Source organism: Neopsephotus bourkii, unplaced genomic scaffold (assembly GCF_033783945.1).
Source record: "Neopsephotus bourkii isolate Nb327-2 ecotype Australia unplaced genomic scaffold, CSIRO-AGI_Nbou_v1 NB_196, whole genome shotgun sequence".
Lineage (NCBI taxonomy): Eukaryota > Metazoa > Chordata > Aves > Psittaciformes > Psittacidae > Neopsephotus > Neopsephotus bourkii.
In genome coordinates, this window is record NW_026900709.1 from 13598251 (window position 1) to 13625457 (window position 27207).

Here is a 27207-nt window from a genome sequence, read left to right on the forward strand (position 1 = left end):
CAGTGGGGAAGGAGACCTGAAGCCCAGATATGAGACTCAAAAGGAGAGTCTGGTAGAAAGAGTAAAGAATGGAGAAATGGTGGAGAAGAGCCAAGGTATATGCAGGATGGACAGACTGGATATGGTCAAATATTGTTTTGGAGGTTGTGAATACTCCGTCTCTGGCCATGTTCAAGGCCAGGTTGGACAGAGCCTTGGGTAACATGGTTTAGTGTGAGGTGTCCCTGCCCATGGCAGGGGGGTTGGAACTAGATGATCTTAAGGTCCTTTCCAACCCTAGCTATTCTATGATCTTTGCCTAAGAATTGATTTGAATTTGACCTTTCAATATGTGTACCTAGATACAATAGGTTTGATGGTATGAAGCCATATCAAATTTCTCAGTGTTTCTTATTCTCACAGAATTACTGTTGAATTCATTTATTTAATTTTGTTCTTCCTTTGACAGAGTCTGGAAATCTTCTTTTGCTGGTGGCAAGTCGTAACCAAATTGTTGTGGACAACATCACCTCTCAGTCACACAGTATTTATTCTCTGGTTCGGGATGGGAAGAATATTGTGGCTATTGATTTTGATTCAGTCACAGATCGTATCTTTTGGTCTGATATAACAGAGGATAAAATTTGGAGTGCTAATCAAAATGGGACTGACAGAAAAATAGTAAGTTTTGCCATTATTCTTGTCTCTCTATTGCGGAGGGAAAATGAAGAAACTATCTCCAGTTAAGAAAGGGGAATTCCAGCATAGTTAAAAGAAAGATAACACAGACAAAGTGAAACAACCTCGTAGCTATTAAGTCAACATTTCATATAGTTTTTTGAAAAATAAAATTGAATGCTTTCAAGAAGCCTTTTTTTAACATCAGGCTATAGCTTGATTTTCCTATTAGTAGGTGCTAACTTCTTCAATAGAGCCACTGAAGTTAGGAGTTTTGGGGTGTTTGTCAGCACTTTGGATGTGTAGATTGTGACTCATTCTGCATAAGAGATTCAAAAGTGTTGGAGATGTCATTCCCCATTTTCCATATCTATCAAAATGCAACAGGTAAAAAATTAGTATCAACCAGTTTTTGCTGTCTCTCCTTTTCTGTTTTTAATATTTTGTTATTAAACAGGTGTTTGACAGTGGTGTCACCGTGACTGAAAGTATAGCAGTAGATTGGGTAGGTCGCAATCTTTACTGGACAGACTTTGTTCTGGAAACAATTGAAGTCTCTAAAATGGATGGGAGCCACAGGACGGTGCTGATCAGTGAAAATGTTACAAACCCAAGGGGACTAGTGTTAGATCCCAGAACTGAGTAAGATTCTTTTTTTTTTTTTTATGTTTGGTTTTGAAAAAATGCATAATTTATGATGTGACAATATTCAGATTTGAGATATGCCCAGATTTTTTTATAATTGCAAGTGACAAGTGCAAGAGAAAACTTAAGATTTTTTTAATTAGTTTTTGCAGAGTTGATTTAATTTTTAGTCATATGGTGATTTTGCAATCTGTTGCTCTGTTGACTGTAACAAGATGTTATTTTTCCTGTAAAACAGATTTTCCTACATTTGCTTCCTAGAACTATTAATTCAAAATTCTGACATATCATTATGAGTTGATGGTATACCACACACTTATATGTAACATGATATGGTATGCCTACCTGGCAAGGAAACATGTTCCTTCATAGCCCCAAATCTAAAATAATTATCTGTACTATATTAATGTTATCACAAAATCACTTTCCCATTTCAGGCAGCAAATGGCATAGAGTAAATCAAATATTGTGGTTTGAGCTGTTCATCTACAAACTTCTACTGTTTTTTGAGCTTTTCAGCCTGTAAAAATACAAACCCATATTGAATGATTATTTAGGAACTGGAGAATCAGATTATAACCAACTTTGAAAAGCCATGATAGCAGTAGCTTCTATATGCTTCTATTACTGAGAAATGAAAACAGCAATAGAAGTATTAAAAGACTTTAGAACAGAAATTATGGCAATATCTTAAGTCAGCATATTGCTGAAATGAATAATCATTATCGCTGTATAGGACTTTTCTTAAAAGGTTGTTTCTATTATTTTGAATGAGTTTTTGTGTGATGTTTCTCAATAGGCTGCTAGTTTCTTTTTCAGATTGGTAACCACAGGTTACTTTTTTCAGTGCTCATGTAATGTTCTGGACTGACTGGGGCCAAAACCCTCGAATTGAAAAAGCCAGCATGGATGGCAAAATGCGAACAGTGATTATTAACAATAAAATCTACTGGCCCAATGGACTCTCTATTGATTACCCAAATAAGCTTCTTTATTTTGCTGATGCTTATCTTGATTATATTGATTTTTGTGATTACAATGGAAACAACAGACGACAGGTGATTGCAAGCGATCTGGTAAGACATTAATAAGAAACCACTGTTTTCCCATAGCCTTCCAGGTAGTCCTTAACCTATTTCCACTGTCATTGCACTGTCAGAGCCTTGAATGTATTTTTCTTCAGAAGACTCGGGTGAAGCAGATATGAAGTATTTAAGCTGCTTGCTGCAGCTGTGCATATCCTATTCACAGTCTCTCAGATCTGACAGAACCTGGAGTTGAGTATAGACTTGGTGCTTTAGAGTATTCTGGTTTTCTGTCTGCATGCATGAAGTGTAAAGGTTACATTTGACACTGCTATAGACAAATACAGCACAAAAAAACCTGGAAGAACTCCCTGGTCACCTTCTGTATTTTATGGTTGCTGCTATTCTTGGCAGCAGTGAAAGGTTTTGTGCTGCCAGGACTTGCTGTGTGCAGGGCACTTCATAAAGACCATCCCTTTTAAAGGCTGTCTCTCAGTAAACTGCTTGTAGCACTTTCCCTGTACCAGCACAACAGTTCAGATGTTCAGTTGATACACATAAGCTGGTATAAATAACCACATGTATATTCCCAAAAACTGAACCTTGGAGCTTTTATTTTTAGCTAGAGAGCCAATTGTGAAATAGGAGCCAGTGCAATCTTCTTGTGTTTTTCTGAAATTTAGATAAGCCACCTTCTTTGACCTTATGGGCAGCTTATCAGAGATACAAGGTCTTGACAGGTCCATAACTCTCACTAGAGGTTTCCTCTTATGCCTGTGGAAACCTAGAATTTGGTCTTATCTGTTGTTTCCTTGTGCTCTGCCCTACAGTTAGACTGCTTTGTTAATTCCTTATGCCGTACATCTCACAGGGTTTATTTAGCATTTTCATTTTAAAGAAAAAGTATATTTCCCAGATAATTAATGCCTTGTTTTCAGGCATTAGGTGGTATTTCATGTTCTTTTGCTGAAAAATGTCTTTTGAGACACAGCGACGTTTTTCTTATTTTTTAAAATTATGCTTAGCTCTGTTGTTACCTCATTGCAAGCTTTACACAAAAATATCTCCAGAACTAAATCGTTGAACTTCCTTGCCTTTTAGATATTGCAGCATCCACATGCTTTAACTATCTTTGAAGATTTCGTGTACTGGAGTGACCGCTATACTAATAGAGTAATTCGGGCCAATAAATGGCATGGAGGAAACCAGACAGTTATGATTTATAACATTAATCAGCCTTTGGGGCTTGTGGCAGTCCATCCTGTAAAGCAACCTAATGGTAAGTTCAGCAAAACAACTTTAGTAATGACAAAAATAAGCCATGCAGCAGTGTCATGCGTAAGCTCTACTGGAATCAGTCTTGTCGGGAAATGGGCTGTGTTAAACCAAGCAAATCATTCATACTATTGACTTGCAACAGAAGGTCATTTCAGCCTGTACAGCCTCATGTTTAGGGAGAGTAATGTGGGTAGCGTGTAGTTCTAATGACTAGCCAAAAAGAGTAGTAGGGAAGTAGTATGTACCATTTGCTTGTGCGTTGTTTTAAGTGTTATTATAAGAAAACTGGAGCATTTTTGGAAAACATTCTAATTGTCAAGATTTGTCTCTAATACCAGACTCAGTTCCTCAAATGTTAATGAAATTGTTCTTTTAAACAAGACTACTGTCATTAACCTTCTGTGAAAGCACTTTTGTCTTATTTTACTTAATGAAATAATAATAAGAAATAAAGTGCTTCATTGCATTCAGGATTTCTGCTAAATCCTGAATTCAGGGGATTTTTTGCAGATGAAAGACACTAAAAACCAATTTGGGTTCTTTTCTTTCTGTTAGGTAGAGTTATCTTCTAAATCAGACTTTTTTGTCATTTCATGGTGCGACTAGTAGAGGGGGAAATATTTTGACATGAATATTGTGTTTCATTTTCTGCTCTATTTCTTGTGTCTGGATTAATAAATGTAATGATGCCTGACTTTTTTTTCTTTAAAACTTTCATACTGGGGAGGGTAAACAGTTGCGTCTGAGTAAGTTGCTAGTAATTTTAGGGTTGTGTCTGTTTTGCAACCAAACCTTCCTTAATCATGTTCACAGCTAAAGCCTCTTAGCATTCTCACTACAAATTGTTCAGCAACCAGAGGGTACCATTAATTTATACATCATAGTTCTGGTTTAAGAGGTTTTATTTTACAACCCAAGGTACAAAAAACTTTCTACCACTGGTGGAGAAAATTGCTTATTTTAATTCATTATATTAAATTAGTACATTTTATGATTTTTCACTTAGAATTGTTCAGTTGTACTTTATGTGGCCAGACAAAGAAGGAGAAAAGAAAGCACTTACAAATTAGCAGAACACGCTGATTATTTGCAGATTGAAATTCCAGATGCCATATTAAAACTGTTACTCGCTCTCCTTTTTTGTAAATCATTAGCTCTTTACACCAGCTAGAGTTTAGATTTAATATATTGATGAGATGAATAATTTTCTTACAGTTTGAGTTTATGCCATTGTTTTATTGTCATCTTGTTAATTTGATTTCATTCCTTGATAGTTTTTATATTAAGAACAATTGTGTATTTCCTGGAATTTCCAAGTTTCTTAGAATGCGCCCTGGTGCAATTGTTAAGGACATACTCAAGAGCTGATTTTTATTTTCCGATGATGATGGGTCATCCTCAAAAATTCTCATTAGCAGCAATTTTGTGGAACTGATCTAAATGGTTGTATATTTAGTGCATAGTAATAATAGCAGTCGGTAGTGACCACCTTCATAGTGATCCAAGAAATTCTGCATTGAACAGGTGACTATTTTATGGTTTTAGTTTTCCCAAAGAAGCTTCAGTAAATAATTTAAATCCCTCATTTAGGAGGGTTATAATGATCAAAGAGTGAAAATCTTGGTGTAGTTAAGTTTGAAAAGGAGTCTGAAAGGTTTTCTGCGATGCGTAAAAAATGAAAGAAAGAAAGAAAGAAAAGACTGCTGTGATAATGGTACTGGTTTCACATGAAAAAATTATATCTTGTTACAAGTGCATTGTATTACTTGTGGTTCTTGGAAATAAATTAGTTTTACAATTTTAAGGAAATAGCCGGTTTTAGTACTGGGTTAGTATTATCAGTAGCAATGAGATTGAATATTCCTTCTAGTCACTCATATTGTTACAATTGCTAATACTTTCTTTTTTTCTTTTCAGGTATCAATTCTTGCGCAGCATCCCCCTGTAGCCACCTTTGCTTGCTTTCTTCATCTGGACCGCTATTTTTTTCCTGTGCTTGTCCTTCAGGATGGGTGCTTTCTCCTGATAACAGGAATTGCATGAGAGGTAGGGCAGTAATAGCGAAAGATGAAAAAATAAGACCTGACACTATCAAATCCATCCCTCTGTCATGCAAAAAAGGATACTTCAGATCTGTGGGATGTTGCTCATGAAATCAGAGTTTGGGGCCATTCCAGGCAGTAGGACGGATGGGACGTACTTGGCCTAAAGGTTTGAAGCCAAGGTTCTCAAAAGAAATCAGAGATTCAGATGTTCTTTTAGCATGTCAAAGTGCTTTAAAGAAGCTATAGTTTAAAATTTCTGAACACATTGAATAATTTGATGTTGGAATACGTCTAAAAGGAGTTTAGTGTCAGTTAAAAATAAAAACATACTCTGTCAGAATGTTTTTCTCATGATAAATATTCAGCCTGGAAACCTGTTTTTAAAAGTTGCAATTCTAAGAATGTTGGGATACAGAACAAGAAGGGACTTTCTTGGTCACTCAAGTCTGTTTCCTTTTTGTCCTTGACTACCATATCATGTTGTCTTTCACCAGGTGAGCTGCATTTTAAGATTAATTTGGTTTCTTGCCCCTAAAACTCACTGAACTTCATGGTTTTGATATTTGGAAACCTGCTTTTCTGCTCAAAAATAGTCTTTCCCGAGTTTGTGCCCATTTCTCATGCTATTTTTGTCCTTCGGGATAAATAGTGTCATTAGCTCTCCTTCAGCCCTGGTACATGTTCTGTTGTGGAAAAAATTAGTATGTCAAATGCAGGAGGTCTAGAAACACAGCCTAGAATTGCAGATGCTACAGGTGGTGCAGCTGTAACTGAAATGAAACTTTGTATCAAAATAAAATAAAACTTTGCAAATAAAAAATTTGTATCAAAAGTACTGCTGAACCTTCTTTGAGCAGTCCACAAACCTCAATGAAAATGAGAAAAATAATTTAGCCAACTGATTAGAAGTCACAAAAATGCTTAAGTATTGGTAGGCAGTTTGTGAAAATTGACCTGATTTGTTTTGTCAGATAAAGCATCGATTATTAATTTTTCATCAGTGGTACAGATATGAAGTATGCTTTGGTGCCTCCCTGATAATGAAGCTTCAAATCACTGAAATTTAAGTAGAAAGTGTGTTTGGGAGGAGCTAACACAACAAATCTCTGTCAGTCAAATGATCCTTTCTTTTTAAACTACCCTAATTTTATAAGCCATGTGATGCTGCTTTCCTGATTGGTACTTAGCACTGTGTTCTTTAAAGAGCTGTATTGCATTCACATTTTTTCACACCAACAGTAAGAGAATTATCATTTATATAATCTGAAATGAAATGAAAATTTGTTTGATGTATTCAAAAAATGAGGGTTCCCTTTAGAAATCTGTACTGGTTTTAGTATGCGCAGGCTTATACAGATATCATGAAAGAAACAGAACATGACAGTGACAAAATGCATGCGCAGAGTTGGACCCAGTTCCGCTGCTGAATTGAGCTATTGACAATTTTTATCTTTATTTCCCACATTTTGCAAAGTTCCCAGTGTCTATTTAAGTACAGTTGTGGCCCTTTTATAAATTGCATAAATGCTGACTATAAATTGTGTAAGAGAAATAGAAATATCTTTTCATGAAGCACAGTTCTTTTATACTATTGGAGCTTATTTTTTCCTTTTTAAGTGGAATTTATACATTTAAAACAGTATGTAAAAAAAGCTACAGATTTGGGAATAAAAAAAAATAGTTGCTGAAGGTCAGAAAATATTATAAAACATATGCTGATTCCTTTCACAGTAAAAGCTTTTAATTATTGCTAGTGATTGCAAAGGATTAGGCACTTGCCATTTCTTTTCTAATATTTCTAATATTATGCTTACCTTTGCTGTCATTGTTTAAAAGGCTAGCACAACCTTTCAAAAAGAAGATTAAACTGAGCTGCATCCATATGATTGTCCACTGTCTCTACAAAACAATGGTGTTGATGGTCTCTGCCTATTTAGTTCCCATATTAAATGCTGCTGACTTTAGGTTGATGGAAAGGCATTGATTCTAGGATTGCACTATTTCTACCTTTACATAAGAAGAATGCTGATAAGATTGCCTTTGCATGTATTTTACTTTAAGCTGCATTTCAGGTTGACATTAAAGATGGTGAATGTATCAAGCTGGCTTGGAAACAAAACAAGGATTTTGTGTATGTTAAAATCTGTTATTAATATGGCAAATTTGCATATTTAATATAACAATATATTAATCTTCTATGGATCATATTTTTAATGTAAACATATATTAAGTATTACATTTAAAGATTGCAGAAGTTATATTAATGTCTATCTGTTGAAGCTACACAGATTTTTAGATCTGTATAGCTCAGCAAATTTGCTCTTTGTCCATTAATGCAAATGAGAAATAATGAGACTGTATAGATTTGCATAGGTGGGAAGCTTGAAGAAATCAGCAAAAAATTTGCTGTATAATATACTTGTTTTAAATGAGATTATCAAACTTGTAAAGTACAAACAGTGTAGCCCAGAGAATTCGCATATCTATATCTCAGCTGGATTCAGTAGTGTTGTAGTGTATACAATTAGAAAGGGAATAATGACTCCAGGGTCTTGTATGCATTGGAACAATTTCACATGAATTTAGCTGATCTTTGCAAATGTTTTATACAAGAGCACTGGCATGCCGCATTCTTCGGCAGGGGGAATGGAAGTCCAAGAATTTCACCGAGCTAGCTATATGTCTTCAGGCAATTATTGGCCCAAATGTGATTTTTCTGCTGAGACAAACAATATCTAAGTTTATGTCAAATTTGACAAGTAGCTTCAGCTGCAAGAGAGAAGTATGGAGAATAATTTTTGAGAAGTGCAATGATGTGTTGGCTTGTGTTTTCTACTGTCAAAATTTTTACACCGAAGTTTATATAAATATATTAAGCAGCCAGTGAAGAAAATAATAATAAATAAATAACCACCACCCCCCCCCCCCAAAATAAAACAAAACAAGTCTTTCATCTTCCACCAGACCAAGTTGTTCAAAACCTCATCCAACCTGGCCTTGAACACTTACAGTATAATAAAGATCAGTAATTGCTGCTGTGACATTGTACCTTGCTTGCGAGTCCTACTCAGTAGGCATTAGAACCCATTATCTCAGGCATGTCCTGGAGAGCCTTGGAGCTTTGTCCTGCTGATTCCTATTCTCAGAGATTGGTCAGCAATGATCCTGCCTTATTTACATTCTTCTTCTCAGAATTTGCTTCCTTGTGCATTGTGATTGCACAGTGCTGAAACTTTAAATATTAAAACAATTACAGTAACTGATAACCACACTTCTAGTGTGGGCACAACTTGTAGTTGTGTTTTGAAACATCACTGACAATATTCAACCATTCTGAGCATCATGAATCTTTTGGGTGGGAGAAGGGAAGCATATTGTAATGCCATTTTCTTGATCAGAAATAACTCTGAACTACATTACATGTTTTCACAGTTGAACACCCTTTCCTTATTGCTGTAAGAGATAATATAATTTATGGAATTTCTCTGAACCCTGAGGAAAGGACAAATGATGCGATGGTTCCAATAGCAGGAGTTCAAAATGGTGTTGATGTTGACTTTGATGATTCTGAACAGATGATTTATTGGGTTGAAAATCCGGTAAGTGAGTATTTGTGTTCAAATGTGCACTGAAATAAGACTCCTTATTTTAAATTAAAGTTTTTGACTGAAATATATTAGAATTGCAATGAAGAATTTTGATGCATATAATTGCAAAGAATGAAACGTGGGGTGTTTGGTTTGTTGTTGTTTGATTGGGGATTTTTTTTGCTTTGTTTTCCCTCCTAGGATAAGATAAAGAAGCTTAATCTCTTTTGTGAGCTAGTTTTCAGCTTTGTCAGCTGAAATACTTGATTAAGTATTTCTTAAATATTTCTATTTCAGCCAGAGATATGAACAGGAAATATCAGAAAGCCTTGACAGAACCATATTCTCAGCCCCCCTTTGCTATAGTCCACTCTTTCCTCTCTCTTGATTTAGGATTTAATTCCGCAAACACAGCCAGAATAGCTCTCCATGTGAGCAGTACATGGGACACAGTGGTACTAAACATTAGAACGAAGATACACATATCTAGCCTGAGCACCCTAATAAAGTAACATAGTAGAGAGGCAATTTTTTCTTTAAATAGAATAAATTGATTGCAAAGTCACAACAATTTAGAGGTAGCACATTTAAGTTTTCTAGATCTAAAAAGTAGTTTGAGCTGATTTTTAATAGTTGATCATAATTGTTTGTCAAAATGATTTTAATACTTGTCCTGAACTAAGAACTATGTGTTCTCTGACTTGTTACCTTTCACCCACACAAGATTTATGGTTTTGGTTTTTGTGGGTTTTTTTGTTTGTTTTTTTCCCCCAACTTGTTTCCTTTACATTTTTCAGATTAGAACTACAAAAACAAAAACAAACAAACAAACAAAAAAACAAAAAAAACAAAGCACCACTTACCCTAAAGCCTTTTCTGTGGCACTTTAACAGGAATTATAATTTATTGTTTCTTCTTTGGAAATTAGGATGGCTAGTTCCCGTGAAGTGTTGAAATAGACCTATTTAAGCAAACCTTTGTCAAGGGAACTAGATAAATTCTTAGGAATCTGTTTGATCCTCTGTGCAGTTTGAAAAAACATGTTTGACAAATCTCAGCCAGCAGATACAGCTGACATTTACAACAGGTTGAACAGTTGTGCTGGAGGTCATGGGCTGATGTATCTATTAACAGAGCTCACAAGTGAAATGGCAGTTGCCTCAGCTGGCTGAGTGTGGGTTAGCGCTGTATGTTAGTTAGGTCTTGAGCTTCAGCTTGACAGATGCATGACTATGCACGGTCCCCTGTTCTGTACCCCCGACTTGCAGGACTCAGGCTGCTGTTGTTCACAGCTGACACACATCAGTCATGGCTCACTCTCTGGAAAAAGGTCTTTCTCTAGTTTCTAATGTCAGAAACAAATTTGCTTACTTTCTTAACTGTAGCGCTTGTCCGTTACCACAAGGCCTCTTCCTTAGTACCCTTTTTTGTCTCCGTCTGTTGCAAGTTTGCGTTTTCCTGGGGTTTGTCTACATTTGACAATACTGGCAGAGAAAGTACAGCTAAAACTGTGCAACAGTTCAAGCAGTAGTTAGTGCTCAGGTGAACATCTGTCAACTTCATCCTGTCTGAAGCAAACTCGGGAAACAAAGATAAACATGAGAGTTCCCTATTCTACTTGAAAACCATTTCTGGAGCATTTTTATCTTCAGCTGCCATGTTCCATAAGTTATTAATTGTAAATGCCAATAACAGGTAGAATTTCTCACTGTCTTTACAGTGCCTTTCATACTAGACACTGTTGTAAATATTCAATATCCATCAGGCTCTCAAAGTAGGATTTTTATAGTACCAAAAGTTATTCTACTTTCCTACTTTTTTTATAGGCCTAAGGATTCAAGCACAGGTTAATTTGTAAATAGCACTACCTTATTATGATTCAGCAAGCAGCACACTAGTGATGTCTAGAACTTCTATCTATTTATGCCACCTATTAATTTGGCCTGGAGTGCTTGTTCAGATTTTTACCATCTGATATGTTGGTTCCTTTCTGAAACACCGTTTTCAATTCTATACTGATATATTCAGACAGTATACTGATATCATGGTAACAAAGCAATTAGGAATATGCATGGACTACATTATCACTGGGTGCTTTTTCTAAAGCTGATTCTAACTTGTTTCTGCTCTGAGATGGCAACTGCAACCTCTTCTCCATTTTTTTACTGCCTGGGACTCATCTACTTCTGCCTCTTCCCTTCCTGGACTGGGCGTTAGCTGCACAGCCTCTTGTCTTCAAGTAATGCAAAGTTCAGGCTGTAATGGTGTTCTGTATGTTCCGTCCCTTTGAGATGTCAGTGCCCCTCTGTCTTTCCAGCAAAGTGCCAAAGCAGAGCAGACTTACTGCACATGTTGCCTCAGTAAAGAACTGGGGTGATGAGTCCCAATGCTACCTTGTCTGGGAGCCTGCACTACAGAGCCAGATCTTCCCTGGACATGGTCAGCATGTCTGCATGCTTGTTTATATCGTGCTTTAGCATCGCACACTGTAGCTAGTACCATAGAATTTGCAAGTCATAAACTTATGCAGCTGGAATAGAACAGTGTTTTCTCCTCTTGACATTTTTTCGCTTTTGTTATCTTTTTTTCCAAGGGTGAAATTCACAGAGTGAGGTCAGATGGTTCCAACAGAACAGTTTTTGCTCCAGCAGCTATTATTGGTTCTCCCATTGGTCTGGCATTGGACTGGATATCTGCAAACCTGTATTACAGTAACCCAGCGACTCAGTCACTTGAGGTAATTATTTAAGGAGGGCAATTGGAAAGTAAGAGCTTAGAATTTTCACTGCTAAGTGCACAGGTTGAAATCAGTAGTTTTGCTTTGTTTTGTGAAAAACTGAAATTAGATTAATTTTAAAATGCAAATTGTAGAAAACTACTTTACAAACTTGAAGAAATAAACCTAAATTTGAGCATAGTCAAAAAGATTGAAAGCAGTGTATTCTGGGAACTTGATTTCTGCTTAGATATCCCTCCTTCCCCCCAGCCATTCAATCATTAGGCTTCTGGTATTTGGCACTAAACCTTTCTGATCACTAGAGTTATTATTATTATTACTGTTCTTCCTTCAAATCAGTAATCCCAATGCAGTCCATAGGATAGTGAAGAATTTTGCCATCAAATGCAGTAAGAGCCAAGATCCTCTCCCAGATGTTTTGATATGATATTATTTAGCTTTCTGGAGACTAGGAGTGTGATGGTATGTGAAGGATAAAATTGCCATTTAGTGTAGGAAAATAGAGGATAAGCAATATGTAATACAGTAATGACTGTGAATAAGCCCAGTCATTGATCTCCTTGTCCCAAAATATAAATACATACTATTAGATTACAAGGCAGCTAATTTAAACAAACAAAATCGAATATTTTCTAAATCGGCGTTTTTATCAAGCCTTTCAGCCTGTAATACATTGAAGATATTATGGAACTTGAAAGATTAAGTATTTATATAGCAAAAATGCTTACTTGTTAATACAGGTTCTGGGCTGCAAGTAGCTCTTTCAAGAGATACATGTTAGAGAAGGGGGATGGTTGGAGTACAGAGCATCTTTATGACATAGTATTTGAGAGAGTATTATGCAGTTTCAATCCCTGCGGATTTAACCTTTCTTCCTTTAATTTGAAAATGTATCAAAGTTCTATATTACGTACTCTGATGAGTTCAATGTTTGCATAGGTCCTAAAGCTGCATGGAGATGTAAAGTACAGGAAAACACTGATTACCAATGATGGCACCTCTCTGGGAGCTGGCACGCCAATTGGTTTGACAGTTGATCCAGCAAGAGGGTAAATTTCCAAAATTGATGTTGGTTTTGCATGAGAATATTCTCCACATTTTCCTTAATTTTTAGGGTCTTCAGCTTCCATCCTAAATTTTATAGAATCACAGAATGAATTGGTTTAGAAGGGACCTTAAAGATCATCTAGTTCCAACACCCCTGCCATGGGCAGGGACACATTCCTCTAGACCAGGTTGCTCAAGGTCGCATTGTTGGACATTTCTAGGAATGGGGCATCCACAATTTCTCCAGGCAACCTGTTCCAGTGCCTCACCACCCTCATAGGATTTCTGATTTTGTTGTTTGGTTGGTTTTTTTGTTTGTTTGTTTGTTTCTTTCATATTTATGCAGAATTTATTTATTGTTTTTAAGCCCTAGAAAATACTTGCATGGCTTCATGAATTGTTGCATAGATGTTAATTCTTCTTCATTTACCATATACCTGTATGCACTTTCTTTACTCAAACATATTTCATAATATTATGACTGTGAAAAAAATCTCTGAAAAATGGGAACCCAGAGTAAAGAGAACTCTGAAGTGTGTCTTTATAGTATCTTGTGATGTCTATCTTGATGCCTTCTATAGCGGAAAGACACACTACGTGGGAAGAATGTCACATGTTAAAGAGCAGAATACTAAATGTGATTATACTGTATTCTCCAAATCGCAGCAGAATTGGCTGCAATTTGTTTATTTTTCCAACAGAGTACTTAAAATTGCAGTATGATGCTTTTTTCCTCAAAAAAAAATAATTAGTGTGTTCCATAGGACCATATTAGTAGATAGCTCTGCTGGTGACTTGGCAGGCTTTCAGATGAATTGAAGCCTGATGTTTTGTCCCTAGGTGGGAGTCTGGTTGCCACGTGCCCTAGGTGTTCTTCAGCAGCTGAGTCCAGAGCAGCGCACATATTCCACACAGCCACATAGTGGAATTTTGTTTAATACAGATTTTTCTGAACTTGTAGTTTTATTTACAAACTGGAACTTGACTCACTACTGAAACCTCAGCTATCTGGAAAACAGAATTATTAATCTCCTGCTTTCTTGTTACAGTCCTAGTGCTCTACTTCAGTTTACTTGATGGTACTGTGGGATGATACTGGGAGAGGTTATGGGTTTCTAAAAATGATGGAACAGGCACTATTCTCTTTTTCAAGACATTTCTTTTTTATTTCTTTCTTTTTTCAAATGAAGTCTCTTTACTGTGGCCTGATTCAAAGTGATGGTCTGTTCAGATGTGCTTGAGTACTTGGCTGATGAAGGAGATGGATTTAAGCATATGCTGAAGTGGTCTATTGATCTCTTATCAGCTTTGTTAGCAGATGTGATAATGTGTGTTACAGGAAGCTGTACTGGACAGACCAGGGAACTGACGGTGGAGTCCCAGCAAAGATTTCCAGTGCAAACATGGATGGATCAGGCATACAAACCCTCTTCACTGGCAACCTTGACCATGTAGAGTTCATTACCATTGATATTAAGGAACAAAAGTTGTACTGGGCTGTTACAAGCACAGGAATGGTAGGAGATATTTTGTAAATAGTTGCTTTTTTACCTGTTCATCTATCTCTATTATTCTGGTTCCCATACATAATTCAGTTACTTTGGTTTATTGTCTAACTGGGAGTTGCAGGACTGAGCAAAATTGGGATAACTGTTGTTACTAATTACCATTTAAAACACATTATGAATATGAATGAAAAAACAGAAATTGTTGGCATCCTGCTGACGCTTTCCTTCCGAACTTGTACATAAAAATCTCATGCATAAGAAGATTTTAGTAGCATACATTGCATTTCGATTTTGTATTGTTACATTGAACTTTTATTGTAAAAAATGTAATGTTAAGCTTTAAACTGATTTCTTAGATTGAGAAAGGCAATGTGGATGGTACAAATCGTGTGACTCTGGTGGTTCATCTTTCTCATCCATGGGGAATTGCTGTGTATGATACCTTTCTGTACTATACTGATCGAGATTATGAAGTTATTGAACGAGTTGACAAGTCCACTGGAGCAAACAAAGTAGTACTGAGAGATAATGTCCCAAGACTGAAGTGCCTGCGTGTGTATTACAGAGACAGTGAGTATTTGATAAAGGGATATTTCAGGATATTCAACTTGTGAAAACTCAGACCCTTGCTCAGAGACAGAATGCATGCTCTTTCAAAGGAAATTGATTGGGCTTTCAGAAAAAGTGTCAGAAGCATTTTAACTGAATTTGATAGAGATATTCCACCATCCCGTTAAGGCATCTGTTGGCCCATGTAAATTTACTAAAATATTATAATTGCAATATTGACTGAGTAACAAATGTTGTTACTTTGGCTTAAAATTTATGTATCCATTTTATTTGCTTCTTGGCCCAGTTTATCTTAGATGTCAAGAAACCAGCAAATCCCTTGCTAACACTTATGTGCTAAAATGTACAGTGATTAAGTTCTTTATTTTTGCCAGCTGGTTGTTAATACTATGCAAAGATATGAATTTGGCTATTTATCCATGAGAGTTTGATGATTAAGTTCAGATTTTTATATCTTGCCCTGTGTATCTTTCACAGATTCTGCTGGTTCCTCAAATGGCTGCAGTAATAATATTGGAGTTTGCCAGCAGCTTTGCCTACCTGTACCTGGTGGATTATTCTCCTGTGCCTGTGCTACTGGCTTTCAGCTAAATCCTGATAACAGAACCTGTTCCCCGTACAGCTCATTTGTAGTTGTTTCTATGCTTTCTGCTATTAAAGGGTTTAGTTTAGAGACATCTGATCACTCTGAAGCCATGGTACCACTGGCAGGAAGAGGTATGTGAATATTATAGTAGGGGAAAAAATTATGATTCCTGCACTTTGGCATTTCTTGCTGGCATAGCACATGTTTTAAGTAAGTTAGTTTATATCAAAGGTAATTAGTTACTGTTTTTCAAAATATTTCAGGACGAAATGCGCTTCACGTGGACGTTCACATGCCTTCTGGTTTCATTTATTGGTGTGACTTCAGTAGCACAATTTCTTCTCAGAATGCAATACGTAAAATTAAACCTGATGGTTCTTATTTTAGAAATGTTGTTACAAATGGAATAGGACGAAATGGGATCCGTGGCATTGCAATCGACTGGATAGCAGGTAAGAATAGATGAATTTAGCAGCATGCTATTCTTCACAGACTGAAATTTTTAGACTTGGGTAAACAGATCCTAAAGGAACTATTTTGAATGGGAGGAACTATTTTGAATGGGAGTCCTATGATTCTAACTTATGTGTCTACAGACTGATTTTAAAACAAGTAGTGAATGGCTCTTATAGATAGGTATGGATAAAAACGGAAGTTTATCAGAGCAGATGTATAGAAACCTTTTTCTCATGATGAGTTCGTGTTTGTCTTAGGTGTCTTGTCTTGTCTGAGTTCCTAAGCAGCTGTTGTCCACTTTACCTCTATACTTTACTACCACAGTGAAAAACATGTCCCAGAGAAGAATGCACAAATGTTGTCTGATGGCACTGCTAATAAGAAATGATGGCTGTTCATCTACCCTCAGGCATAGATGCTGTGTACAAATCCTATAAATTGTAATGAAAAGTAAAGAAAGCAGAAGAAATACTTTGTCTTTGAACTTTGATTTTCCCACTTGCACTTCCTGTTGCAATTTAAGCATGTTAGGGATTAATTCAAAAATTTTTCCTGTTGATTGATAGCCTTAATTGCAACGAGGTTTAGAATAATCCTCTGCTGTATACTCTTAATTTAGTTACTATATACAGTGCTGTGCCAAAATGTGGATTTCACAGTTGTGTGTTCTAAAAGGTAAAGTGATAAAATTATGGAATGGCAAACCAAAGGCTTAGATTAAAAAAAACCCGAACAAATATACCTAAAGAGCAATTGTAGTTAATGTACTTTTAATCTTACACCACTAATTTTCCAAATGGCAATCAGTGAGGTTTTAGAAATAAATTGACTGTTACGACACCCATCAGTTTGGGTGCCTTTTTCCTAATTCCTCAAAGGGTAGGTAAGTATCTTATGCTTCCAATTACTACAGTGTTTATGGATATTCATTTTATGGTTTTGATTTTTTATCAGCTCATGTTTCTCAGGTGTCAATGCTAGATATTAACTTTCTGGTTTTGTTTTTGTTTTTGTTTGGTTTTTTTTCAATTTTTTCTTTAAACACAGGAAATCTTTATTTTACAAATGCATTCCTGACAGAAACTTTTATAGAAGTTTTGCGTTTAAACACAACTTATCGCCGTGTTCTGCTTAAAACTACTATAGATATGCCAAGGCACATAGTAGTCGACCCAAAAACCCGATACCTGTTCTGGGCAGATTATGGGCAAAATCCGAAGATTGAACGTGCATTCCTTGACTGCACCAACAGAACAGTTCTTGTGTCTGAGGGCATTGTCACACCTCGTGGGTTGGCCATAGATCACAGCAATGGCTACATTTACTGGGTGGATGATTCCTTAGACATGATAGCAAGAATTCAGCCTGATGGTGGTGATGTTGAAATTGTGCGTTATGGCAGTCGCTATCCAACTCCATATGGTATCACTATCTTCGGAAATTCTATGATCTGGGTGGATCGAAACCTGAAAAAAGTCTTCCAAGCCAGCAAGGAGCCAGGCAATACTGATCAGCCAACAGTAATACGAGACAACATTAATTGGTTAAGGGATGTTACCATTTACAACAGTCACTTCCAGTCACGTGCACCCCTTGACGTCAACAACAATCCTTGTTTGGACAACAACGGAGGCTGTTCTCATCTGTGTTTTGCCCTGCCTGACATACAGACACCCAAATGTGGTTGTGCCTTTGGAACACTAGGCAGTGATGGCAAGAGATGTTCCATTTCAACTGATGATTACCTGATTTTTACTCTTGAGAATGCCCTCAGAAGTATTCACCTAGATCCTGAAAATCACAGCCCTCCCTTCCGCACAGTCAATGTGTTAAGAACTGCAGTGGCCCTGGATTTTGACAGCATAAACAACCGTATATATTTTACTCAAAGTTATCCTTCAGGGACAGGAAGAATCAGTTATGTTAGTATTTACTCAGGAATTAGCTCTCCAACAGTGGTTGCAACAGGTAAGTGCAGTGTAATGTGGTACAGAGTCATTTGATATTGAAAAAAAATGGGCTGCAGCTCCTAGCACTAGCCCAGCTGGTACTTTTATGTTAATGGCCAAGGTAGACTATTTAGTTAAGGTATCTGGTGAAATGTTTCTTTTGACTCTTCTTACATATATAATTATATATAATAAATTATATATAGTAAATTAATATTATGGAGTGAGGGATGATTCCTGCTACTTGGAGAATAGCAATCAGAACTGAAGTCTTTGTGTAGAAAAGGTCTTCATAATCCTACTGCATACACAGGATTGCCTAAGTCCTAAGTGTTAGTTCCTCAGATTTTTAAATGGACAAATTTATATTTATACCAATGGCATTTCAGAGAGATCTTTGATGTTGCCACATTGTAAGTCAGAGTGTTGTGATATCTTTGGTAACTGTACTGAACTTGTGTGTGTTTGACTGCATGTGTTGAAGACCTGGGAACTCCAGATGGCATAGCCTTTGACTGGATCAACAACAGAGTTTACTATAGTGAATACCTCAATCAGACTATCAGCTCAATGGCTGTGGATGGATCAAACCGCACAGTGGTTGCTCGGGTTCCACGACCAAGAGCCATCGTATTAGATCCCTGCAGAGGGTATGTGTGGCACTTTGTATACTTTGTAGGTGAAACTACTAATTAGACTTGGACAAAGACTGACAAATCCTTCCTATTCTGAGCCCTAAGTTCTAGCTGTGCATAGCTGTCCTAGACCTAACTCTTAGGTTTCAGATTTCTAAGCTGATCTCAGCCTCAGAGATTTGATTTTTATTCTGAGATTTTTAGAATATTGATGAATGTGTAGTGCAGGAGGCTCCACTTAGTGATGGTGGGAGGCAGATTCCGTGGGTAAATGAGAATGATGTTCAAAGCAGGTATTTGTCAGGCAACTAACCATCCTCCATTTGCTGTGTAAGGCAAAACCTTGAAGATTTCTTCAAGAATATCATAGAGATCTCTCTATGTAGAGTCTTTTCTATTTTCTGTTGTATTTTCTGAGTGCCTCAGAAGAATTCTGGTTTCAGTATCAAAACATTCCCTGAGAGGCTGGGAATATTACTGTATTTCTGGTTTCATTGGTAATTATACTGTATTTCAAATTAAGAAAGATAAGAGAGAGATAAATTGACTTTATTGGATTCTCATAGGAGTGGGAAAAGTTTTTCGGAGGGTTGTTCCAGTGGACCCCAATGATCCCTGCTAGAATATTCCCTTATCAACGTGTGGGCCAAAATGGAGGAATTAGTTATTTTCCAGTAGTTTTGCAGTGCACACTTCAATGAAGGACAGCAGGGTGGAGATATCCTGGAGCAGATAAGAGCTTTGTGAGCTTCATTTCCTGAAAGTATAGCCTTGTAATCATGTTATTGACAGGTATATGTACTGGACTGACTGGAGTTCAAATGCAAAGATTGAAAGAGCTACACTTGGAGGAAACTTCAGAACACCTATTGTGAGCACCAATTTGGTGTGGCCAAATGGGCTTACCCTGGACTATGAAGAGCAGCAGTTATACTGGGCTGATGCAAGTCTGTATGTATTTTAACATGCTTGTTGGTTTATATTTGGTTAATTTTCTAGTAGATCTATTATTTATTTTTCCTCACCTTTAAAACTGTTTTTTTCAGCATTTCAGTTGAATTTGGTACTTTGTATTACAGAACATTAAATGTATTACTCAATAGTAATGCAATGTCAAGTCTTGATGTGGAACTACTGTGAAGTAAGAATTTTTGTTGTGCCACAGTGTAGACTTAGTCTAGTGCTTTATGACACTTGTACCCACTGGCAGTTTGTTGGTTTTATGTGCAATTCAGGACTTTTATAACCATCTTTGCTAACAAGTAAAATCTGAATGCACATTTTACATCATTCATTGCTCATGGTTAATTCTTTTTGGTTACTTCAGCATAGCAGTCCTTTTGCCTGCTTCTCCTTTTCTGTGCCAGAAAAGTGATGTCTGTAATTTAATAACTATTATGGTCAGTTCCTCTGTTGAATCTTCTGGGAGGAAGGCATTCTTCTTTGGATTCATCCGTGTGCAGGAGGACAAGATACCTGTAATGGGACCCTCTATTTTAAAGGGAATGCAGGGTGTCTAATGAGATATCTTTAGTCCCATGGCTTCCTTATCCTTATCTTCTGAGGAGCCATTCTGGGATTTTTATTAGCTCATTTTCAGAAGATTATGTGTGAAAGATGCCACAGCCTCTTAGAGAATTGTTCTGTTCCACTGACATTGCAAAAACACCACTCTACTTCTTAGGCATTATACCTTTATATATAAGCATACTGTACTACTTCTATCTGCTCTTCAGAGATGAGTAAGAAGAGCAGTGCAGTTGAATGATGCCATACTTGATTACGCAGGGACAACCCAAAGTGGTTTTTTCTGTCAATAAGCATTTGGCAGTCCTCTCATGTGGACATTACAGTGTGACTGAACAGGAGGATGCTTGGAGCTGCAGGCAAGCAACAGCCTTTATCCATGCTCATTCTTGTCCTGTCTTCAACTTGCTGACACTGTATCATCTCGTTTTCAGCATTTAGTGAATATCTTGATGTTTTTCTGTCAAGCTCTTTCTTTTCTTTTGAATAATCCCCTCTATTCCTTGATAATCTTTCTCTTGTTGTCCTCATTGCAAATAACTTTTGAACTTCTTTCATCTTTTCTTCTGTCATGCTTCATTCTTGTATGATCTGTCTATCAGACAGGACTCTGTGACAAAAGGAACCTCTAACATTATCATAATTTTATAAACAATGCTTAGAAATAATATTCTTGCATGTACAGTGCACATTGAGTCTCCTGGCATCAGTGTATCATCTTCTGCTTCCCCACTGACCTCTGCTGAAATAGTCATTGAGAGTGGGAATGGCTGAATGGGAGAAGCAGTGGCAAGATGGTTGAGGGTTAGTAGTGCTGTCTGTGCAAGAATGGTTCACATACAGCGGGACATGTCTATCAAAGAACTTGGAGTTGGAACACTGATTTTCTGTGGCTCCTTGAAGTCTTATTTGTTGGAATTTTGCTTAGCATTGCTAACACTCTTCATAAGGTAGAATAAAAAATGGAAGATTAACTAGGAAAAAATGTTTATCATATGCTATCAAATTCATCATTTGTGTCTATTACATGTTATATATATAGTGGTTATTATATATTAGAAATATTTTCCGCTCCTGTGTTCTTATGTGAGAAATGGCAGAAAATGCATGTTTGTCATCTCGTGAATTTGCTTGTGTTTCCTGATTGTGTAATTCTGGATCTGCAGAAGGTGAAACTGAAATGAAAGCATGTCCCATTTCATGGGACTGTTGGTTTTCTCCTGTTGTAAGAAGTCATTAACATCATACCTATTCCAAAAATGTATTCTCTCATGAAATTTTGCGTTCATTTTAGCAGTCACTAGCGCAGCTGTCTAAACATTTCAATCTTCAGACTGATATTTGCTGTACATTATTGTGTCAGTATTACAGAGCTGCTACTATGCAGCTTAGAAAATTTGTTAGAAAATTTGAGATTTTACCTCAAAACAACACCCTACATATTGGTGCACATTATTGACATGGTGGGTACTGGTTGCTGGACTAGTTAGGACATGGCTTTATCCATGAACCAAAATAATTCTTTCTTTTAAGATGTAATCATTTCTTTGTTATTTTAGGCAGAAGATTGAGCGATGCACTCTCACTGGTACGAATCGTGAGATAATTGTTAGCACTGCTCTGCATCCATTTGCAATGACATTGTTTGATCAGCACATATATTGGACAGACTGGAACACACAAAGCATTTACCGAGCTAATAAGTATGATGGTTCAGATCAGATTGTGATGGTCACGAACCTTCCACAAAGACCAATGGATATTCATGTCTGGGCAAAAAGTAAGCAGCAACAGTGTACCAACCCTTGCAACCAGTTTAATGGTGGCTGCAGTCACATCTGTGCACCAGGTAAGTTCTTATGCTTGATGACTGTAAGGTATTAGTGTTGCCTTTGTGAGAGTTCATAATATAATATGTTTAACATTTATTTTATTTATAAATGCAATCAAAATGGTTGCAATTCAAGGTCTTTTGCTAACACACCTGAGGTTTGTGTCTGAATCCTCACAAATAAAAATTATAGATTTCTCTCAATATAAACCAAAACACTGTTTTCTGGGGTTTTAATGTGGGTTTTGGTTTGTTTTTTGGTTTTTTTTTTTTTTTCCTCTGGGATGAGACATGAAATGAGCTCTGCAGTATATGCTTACCTTAGGAATACATACTGATGTGCTGTATATTGAACAGCTGTTTCCTACTACATATTTTAAAAGTCTTTATGATCACTATATCACATGATAATCTGAAGTCTTTACCTAATGTTTAATTTCCAAAATAAATGTTTCTACTGTTTTGTTTTAAATGTTGGATAATTGGTAAGAAGTTGGCAGAAATTGTTTTCTATCTACACTGTGAGACAGGTGTCCTTTTGAGTCATGGGCTCCAGAAACATAATCTACCGTCAGCTGCATTTTGGGGTGAGACCTGAGTGACATACGTCTTCCATCCTGTAACTTTCCTTGTGCATATTTAAGGAGAGAATTAAAGTGTGCCAACAGGTTACCAGTCCAAATGGCCAGGAAGCCAGAATAGCAGTATACCCCAAAGAGCATATTCATTACAGAGCTCTTTCATGTGTTGTGGAGTTTTGAAAGTGATGCTCCTTCACTTTGAAAAGCTCATTCAGTGCCTGCTTGTAGTAATTGTTTAAGTGCCTTTAAAAATCTGTCTGGCCTGAAAACAACTGATTAGTTTTGAAAGAGCAGTTAGTCTAGTGCAAGGAGTTTTGAACATCCTGTTTTCATTTTGAGGGATAGAGGCTCATCAGAGCTGCTGTAGCTCTGATATTTGGAAGCATCAGATGGCATCTTGCAGCCACCCAAAAACTATTTGGACAACAAGAAAATATCAAGATACTCCAAGTTCTCATCTCAGTTTCTTTAAAGAACTCTGAAATAACTCCTTTGGGTTTTAATGCGTTTGCTTATGCTTAACTGAGACGAAAATCTGGCTGAGTCACCAGACTTCTAAGTAGGTCTTATAGGAATTGTGAGAATTTCGGTGTTACAGCTGTGAACAGTTTCATAGAACCCTATCTAAAGCAGCAATATTAAATTTGTGGGTGGGTTTTTTTCAAAAGATTTTTTTTAATTTTTACTGTCAAACATAAATTTAGGTCCAGCTGGTGCAGAATGTCAGTGCCCCTCTGAAGGTCGCTGGTATTTAGCCAACAACAACAAGCACTGTATTGTGGATAATGGTACCAGGTGTGATACTGGTTTCTTCACGTGCCTTAATGGGCAGTGTATCTCTGAGCGATGGAAGTGTGACAATGACAATGACTGTGGTGATGGCAGTGATGAATTGGAAATTGTGTGTGGTAAGTGTTTAAAATATCTTCATGAGAAAGTGATGCATACTCTTTCTTATCTGTACTGTATTCTCACTTTTATGTCTTTATGATCCTGGATCCTAATGGCTGCCATTAGAAACAATCTCTTTTGCTCTAGAATCCAAAAGCACTGTGGTATTGAACTTTTGTCATGTATAGGTAATTTCTACTTTGTTTAATTCAAATATGTGTTTTACTTTCCATGCAGTCCGTTTTGCAGCTGTGTTTGCCCTGGCAGGTAAAAATATTGTGATTTTACTCGTTACTTTGTCACAGAGCTTAGATTACATTTTATCCATGTATATTCTTATCTATTTCCTTATTTGTTTATCCATTTATTTTCTTGGCAGCTTTCCATACTTGCCAGCCAACAGCTTTTACCTGTGGTAATGGGCGATGTGTGCCCTATCATTACCGCTGTGATCACTACAATGACTGTGGGGATAACAGTGATGAGGCAGGCTGCTTGTTCCGAACTTGTGACTCCCACACAGAATTTACTTGCAATAATGGAAGGTGTATTTCTCTTCAGTATGTCTGCAATGGAGTGAATAACTGTCACGATAATGGAACATCAGATGAGAGGAATTGCCGTAAGTTTCCTTACCTAGTGCCTATTTGAGTCTGAGTCTTGAGACTGAAGAAGAGGTAGATGTGTTTGTGTGTGAAGAATCATGACAAAATCAAAGAGGGTAAAGGATTTCTGTATTTCCATTATAGATTCTGCTTCATGTTATTTGAAGGAAATAGAATTGTTAATAGATATTCTGGAGTATCCTAAGATGTTACATAATAACAGTTGTTTTAAATATGATGTGACAAATGTTCATGCAGTACTTACTATTAAGTCTTGTGAGTAATCACATGGATTTAAAAAAGATTATTTTGGATTCATTGGATGCAGGGCTCATGTTTTTTGCAGGACTAGCCTTGAGTTTGACAGTGGACTTTTACTTTGTTAATTATACTATATTTAATCATCGGGAGTGTATATTGTGACACAGTTTATTCTATTCAGAATGATATGCTTTGTAGCTCTCAAAGTTATCAGTAATGTTTGTTTTCCATAAGATGTAAATTATGATTAGGTCAATAGTGACTGCCTGTTACAGTTAATCAAACTCATAATGTCTTTGCACTAAGATTACATTTTTCAGTGGAAAACATAGCTGGATAGCTGGAGTTAGAGAAATCAATGAAAATATATTTAGTGGATATTTAGTGGATTGTTTTCTGATGATTCATACAGGACCAGCTGGTTGCAAATGCAGGCATTGCAGTGTGAATACATGTCAATTTACATTGCCTCTCACACAAGTATTGGTGTGTGTTTCTTTGACCATGTTTTTGTCAGGATTTCTGTCAATAAAAGCAATTGCCTAATTGTTTCCATATGGCACAAGTAGTATGACTGCAGTTTAGCAAGTGAGTGAGGTGGGACTTGTTAACAATATTATTTATCTTTTAATGAGATACAGCATAATGGTATTAAGAAAAACTCTAAAGAACTTTTTGTTTGTCCCTCCTTAAAGCGGAGCGCACTTGCCAATCTGGTTATACAAAATGTCAAAGCACAAATATTTGCATTCCTCGAACATATTTGTGTGATGGTGATAACGACTGTGGGGATATGAGTGATGAGAGCCCTACTCACTGTGGTAAGTTACTAGGGCCTCTGTTATTTTTCTTATACTTCAGTAATTTATTCCACTGCTCTAAGGCATAACCCCAACTGTTCTTAAAACATCTACTCTTGTAATACTGAAGAGTTATGAGGTGTATGCGTTTTATTTATTAGCTCTCAGTTATCTCAGTCATGCTTTTATCTAATCAAGAAGATTGTAATTTTTTTCAGCATTTGAGGGATCATTCCTTTTGCTAATTTTGCACTGTCTCCTTTATGGTTTTACAAGGTGCTTCAGTATTACAGTGATTTGGCTTTTTGTAAACTTTCACATTGCAATATTTTTCCTTCTAATCATAATGAATAGCATACAGTCTCAAATGTAATTTCTTTTAGCTCTTCCATGTACTTACGTATGTCTTAGCTTATGATTTGTTGTTCATTGTAGCTTCCAGTTATTGTATGGAAGTGTCTAGTTTTCAAACAGCCTTAATTACAAAGCAGCTTTTCTTTGCTACTACAGACATTTGTATTAGGTAATAGGTAGTATTTTTCCCGTATAAGATGTTTTGGGTCAGTTTATAAAACGTAATGGATATTTTCAGATACTGATTTATTTTCAGTATTGTCTAAGTGGATTGCTTTTTGCTTTCACTAGTTTCCTTAAAGGTATCTGCCTTGAATTAATCAAGCTACAGGTTTTCTAAAATATGAGTTCAATTTTTCTAGCCAGAACATGGCCACTTTTATCTATGGAGCCCCTGTGTGTCAAAAACATGTGGCTATATATACTGACATAGTGACTCTTGTGCTGCTCCTGAAAGGTGTGGTTTGTCCCTTCTGCTTTTTATGTCCCAGCACTGCTGAATTATCTCAATTGAGAAGCAGTTAAATGCAAGAAAGAAGGAGAGAACGGGAGAATGGGAGATCAAAGAAGCCCCAAGACATTAATGAGCAGTTAATTGCCTTTGATTTCTATCACTGAAGGCACAGAGAAGAGCAAGTTAAAAGGCCAGATTAGGTCCTTTTTGGTATCTTGAAACGATCAGAGGGTACAGGAAAGTATCTGTAGCTACTGAAGAAATTATCAAACACACTCTACATGCCAGGGGGCTCAGCCAAAGCGCAAAAGGAATATTTGCAGTGTGCTTAACTGGAACGATTCAGGGTTACAGTTTGTTTTTGTCTGACATTAAGAAAAGATCCTACCTGCAAGTGAAGAAAAATTGGTGGGGAAACAAGGAAAGCAATATCTGCCATGAGCTATTACTTCCTTACTACACATTTTGATTCCTTGTAAAGCATGAAGTCCGCTACTGACTGGTTTGGGCACTGGAGAAATGGGTATATTTGACTGTGCTTATTTTCTTGTGCACAAATCTCAAGTACAAATGTAGAACATATTTGCAGTTGCTGCATGCAATCCTGTTTCCAGAGCAAATCTTGTCTACTTATTAGCTGATATGTACACCCAAGGAGAGAATTAAGCCCATTTTTTGCATACAAAGATCAAGTTTGTACAATGAACTCATTGCAGATAGGCTGTGAAAAGACATCCTTCCTAGCATAACTTTTTCTCTTTCTTTTTTGGGGTCTGTAATATTTTTGCATAACATGGACTCAAAAGCAACTTAAAACAAGTTGGAAAGGTAACAGAAAGAAAGAAGTCATACGTAGGTTTTTTCTTCCAGTCTCACTGACTTGCACAAATAGTGAGTTTCGTTGTACATCAGGACGTTGCATTCCTGCTCATTGGTATTGTGATCAAGGAATAGACTGTACTGATGGCTCTGATGAACCTGCTTCTTGTGGTAAGTTTACACTCAGAAGATACAATACAATGGGCTATTTATTTTTTATTTATTTATTTATTTATTTTTTAGCTTGAAATAAGTATATTCTGAGGTTTACTCACTGACTCTAAATAATATGAGTCACTGAGTAATTCAAGTCTTAAATACTTATATCTATGTATGGAATATGAAGGCTTTTAATTGCA

At 36.7% G+C, this 27207-nt stretch overlaps 1 protein-coding gene across 2 annotated transcripts in view; it reads left to right on the plus strand.

Annotated features, from left to right (window-relative positions):
* LRP2 (LDL receptor related protein 2) overlaps positions 1-27207 on the plus strand; it is a 123851-nt gene that overhangs the window by 56149 nt on the left and 40495 nt on the right. For both annotated transcript variants that reach the window (XM_061343101.1, XM_061343111.1), the window contains exons 27-46: positions 449-660; positions 1115-1299; positions 2150-2378; positions 3429-3606; positions 5523-5651; positions 9083-9249; positions 11831-11974; positions 12914-13023; positions 14361-14538; positions 14886-15099; positions 15577-15816; positions 15949-16137; positions 17189-18109; positions 18575-18740; positions 19518-19676; positions 21812-22101; positions 23369-23572; positions 23935-24177; positions 25117-25242; positions 26900-27019. In XM_061343101.1, the coding sequence (XP_061199085.1) occupies positions 449-660; positions 1115-1299; positions 2150-2378; positions 3429-3606; positions 5523-5651; positions 9083-9249; positions 11831-11974; positions 12914-13023; positions 14361-14538; positions 14886-15099; positions 15577-15816; positions 15949-16137; positions 17189-18109; positions 18575-18740; positions 19518-19676; positions 21812-22101; positions 23369-23572; positions 23935-24177; positions 25117-25242; positions 26900-27019 (4404 nt within the window). The remainder of the gene's footprint in view (positions 1-448; positions 661-1114; positions 1300-2149; positions 2379-3428; positions 3607-5522; positions 5652-9082; positions 9250-11830; positions 11975-12913; positions 13024-14360; positions 14539-14885; positions 15100-15576; positions 15817-15948; positions 16138-17188; positions 18110-18574; positions 18741-19517; positions 19677-21811; positions 22102-23368; positions 23573-23934; positions 24178-25116; positions 25243-26899; positions 27020-27207) is intronic.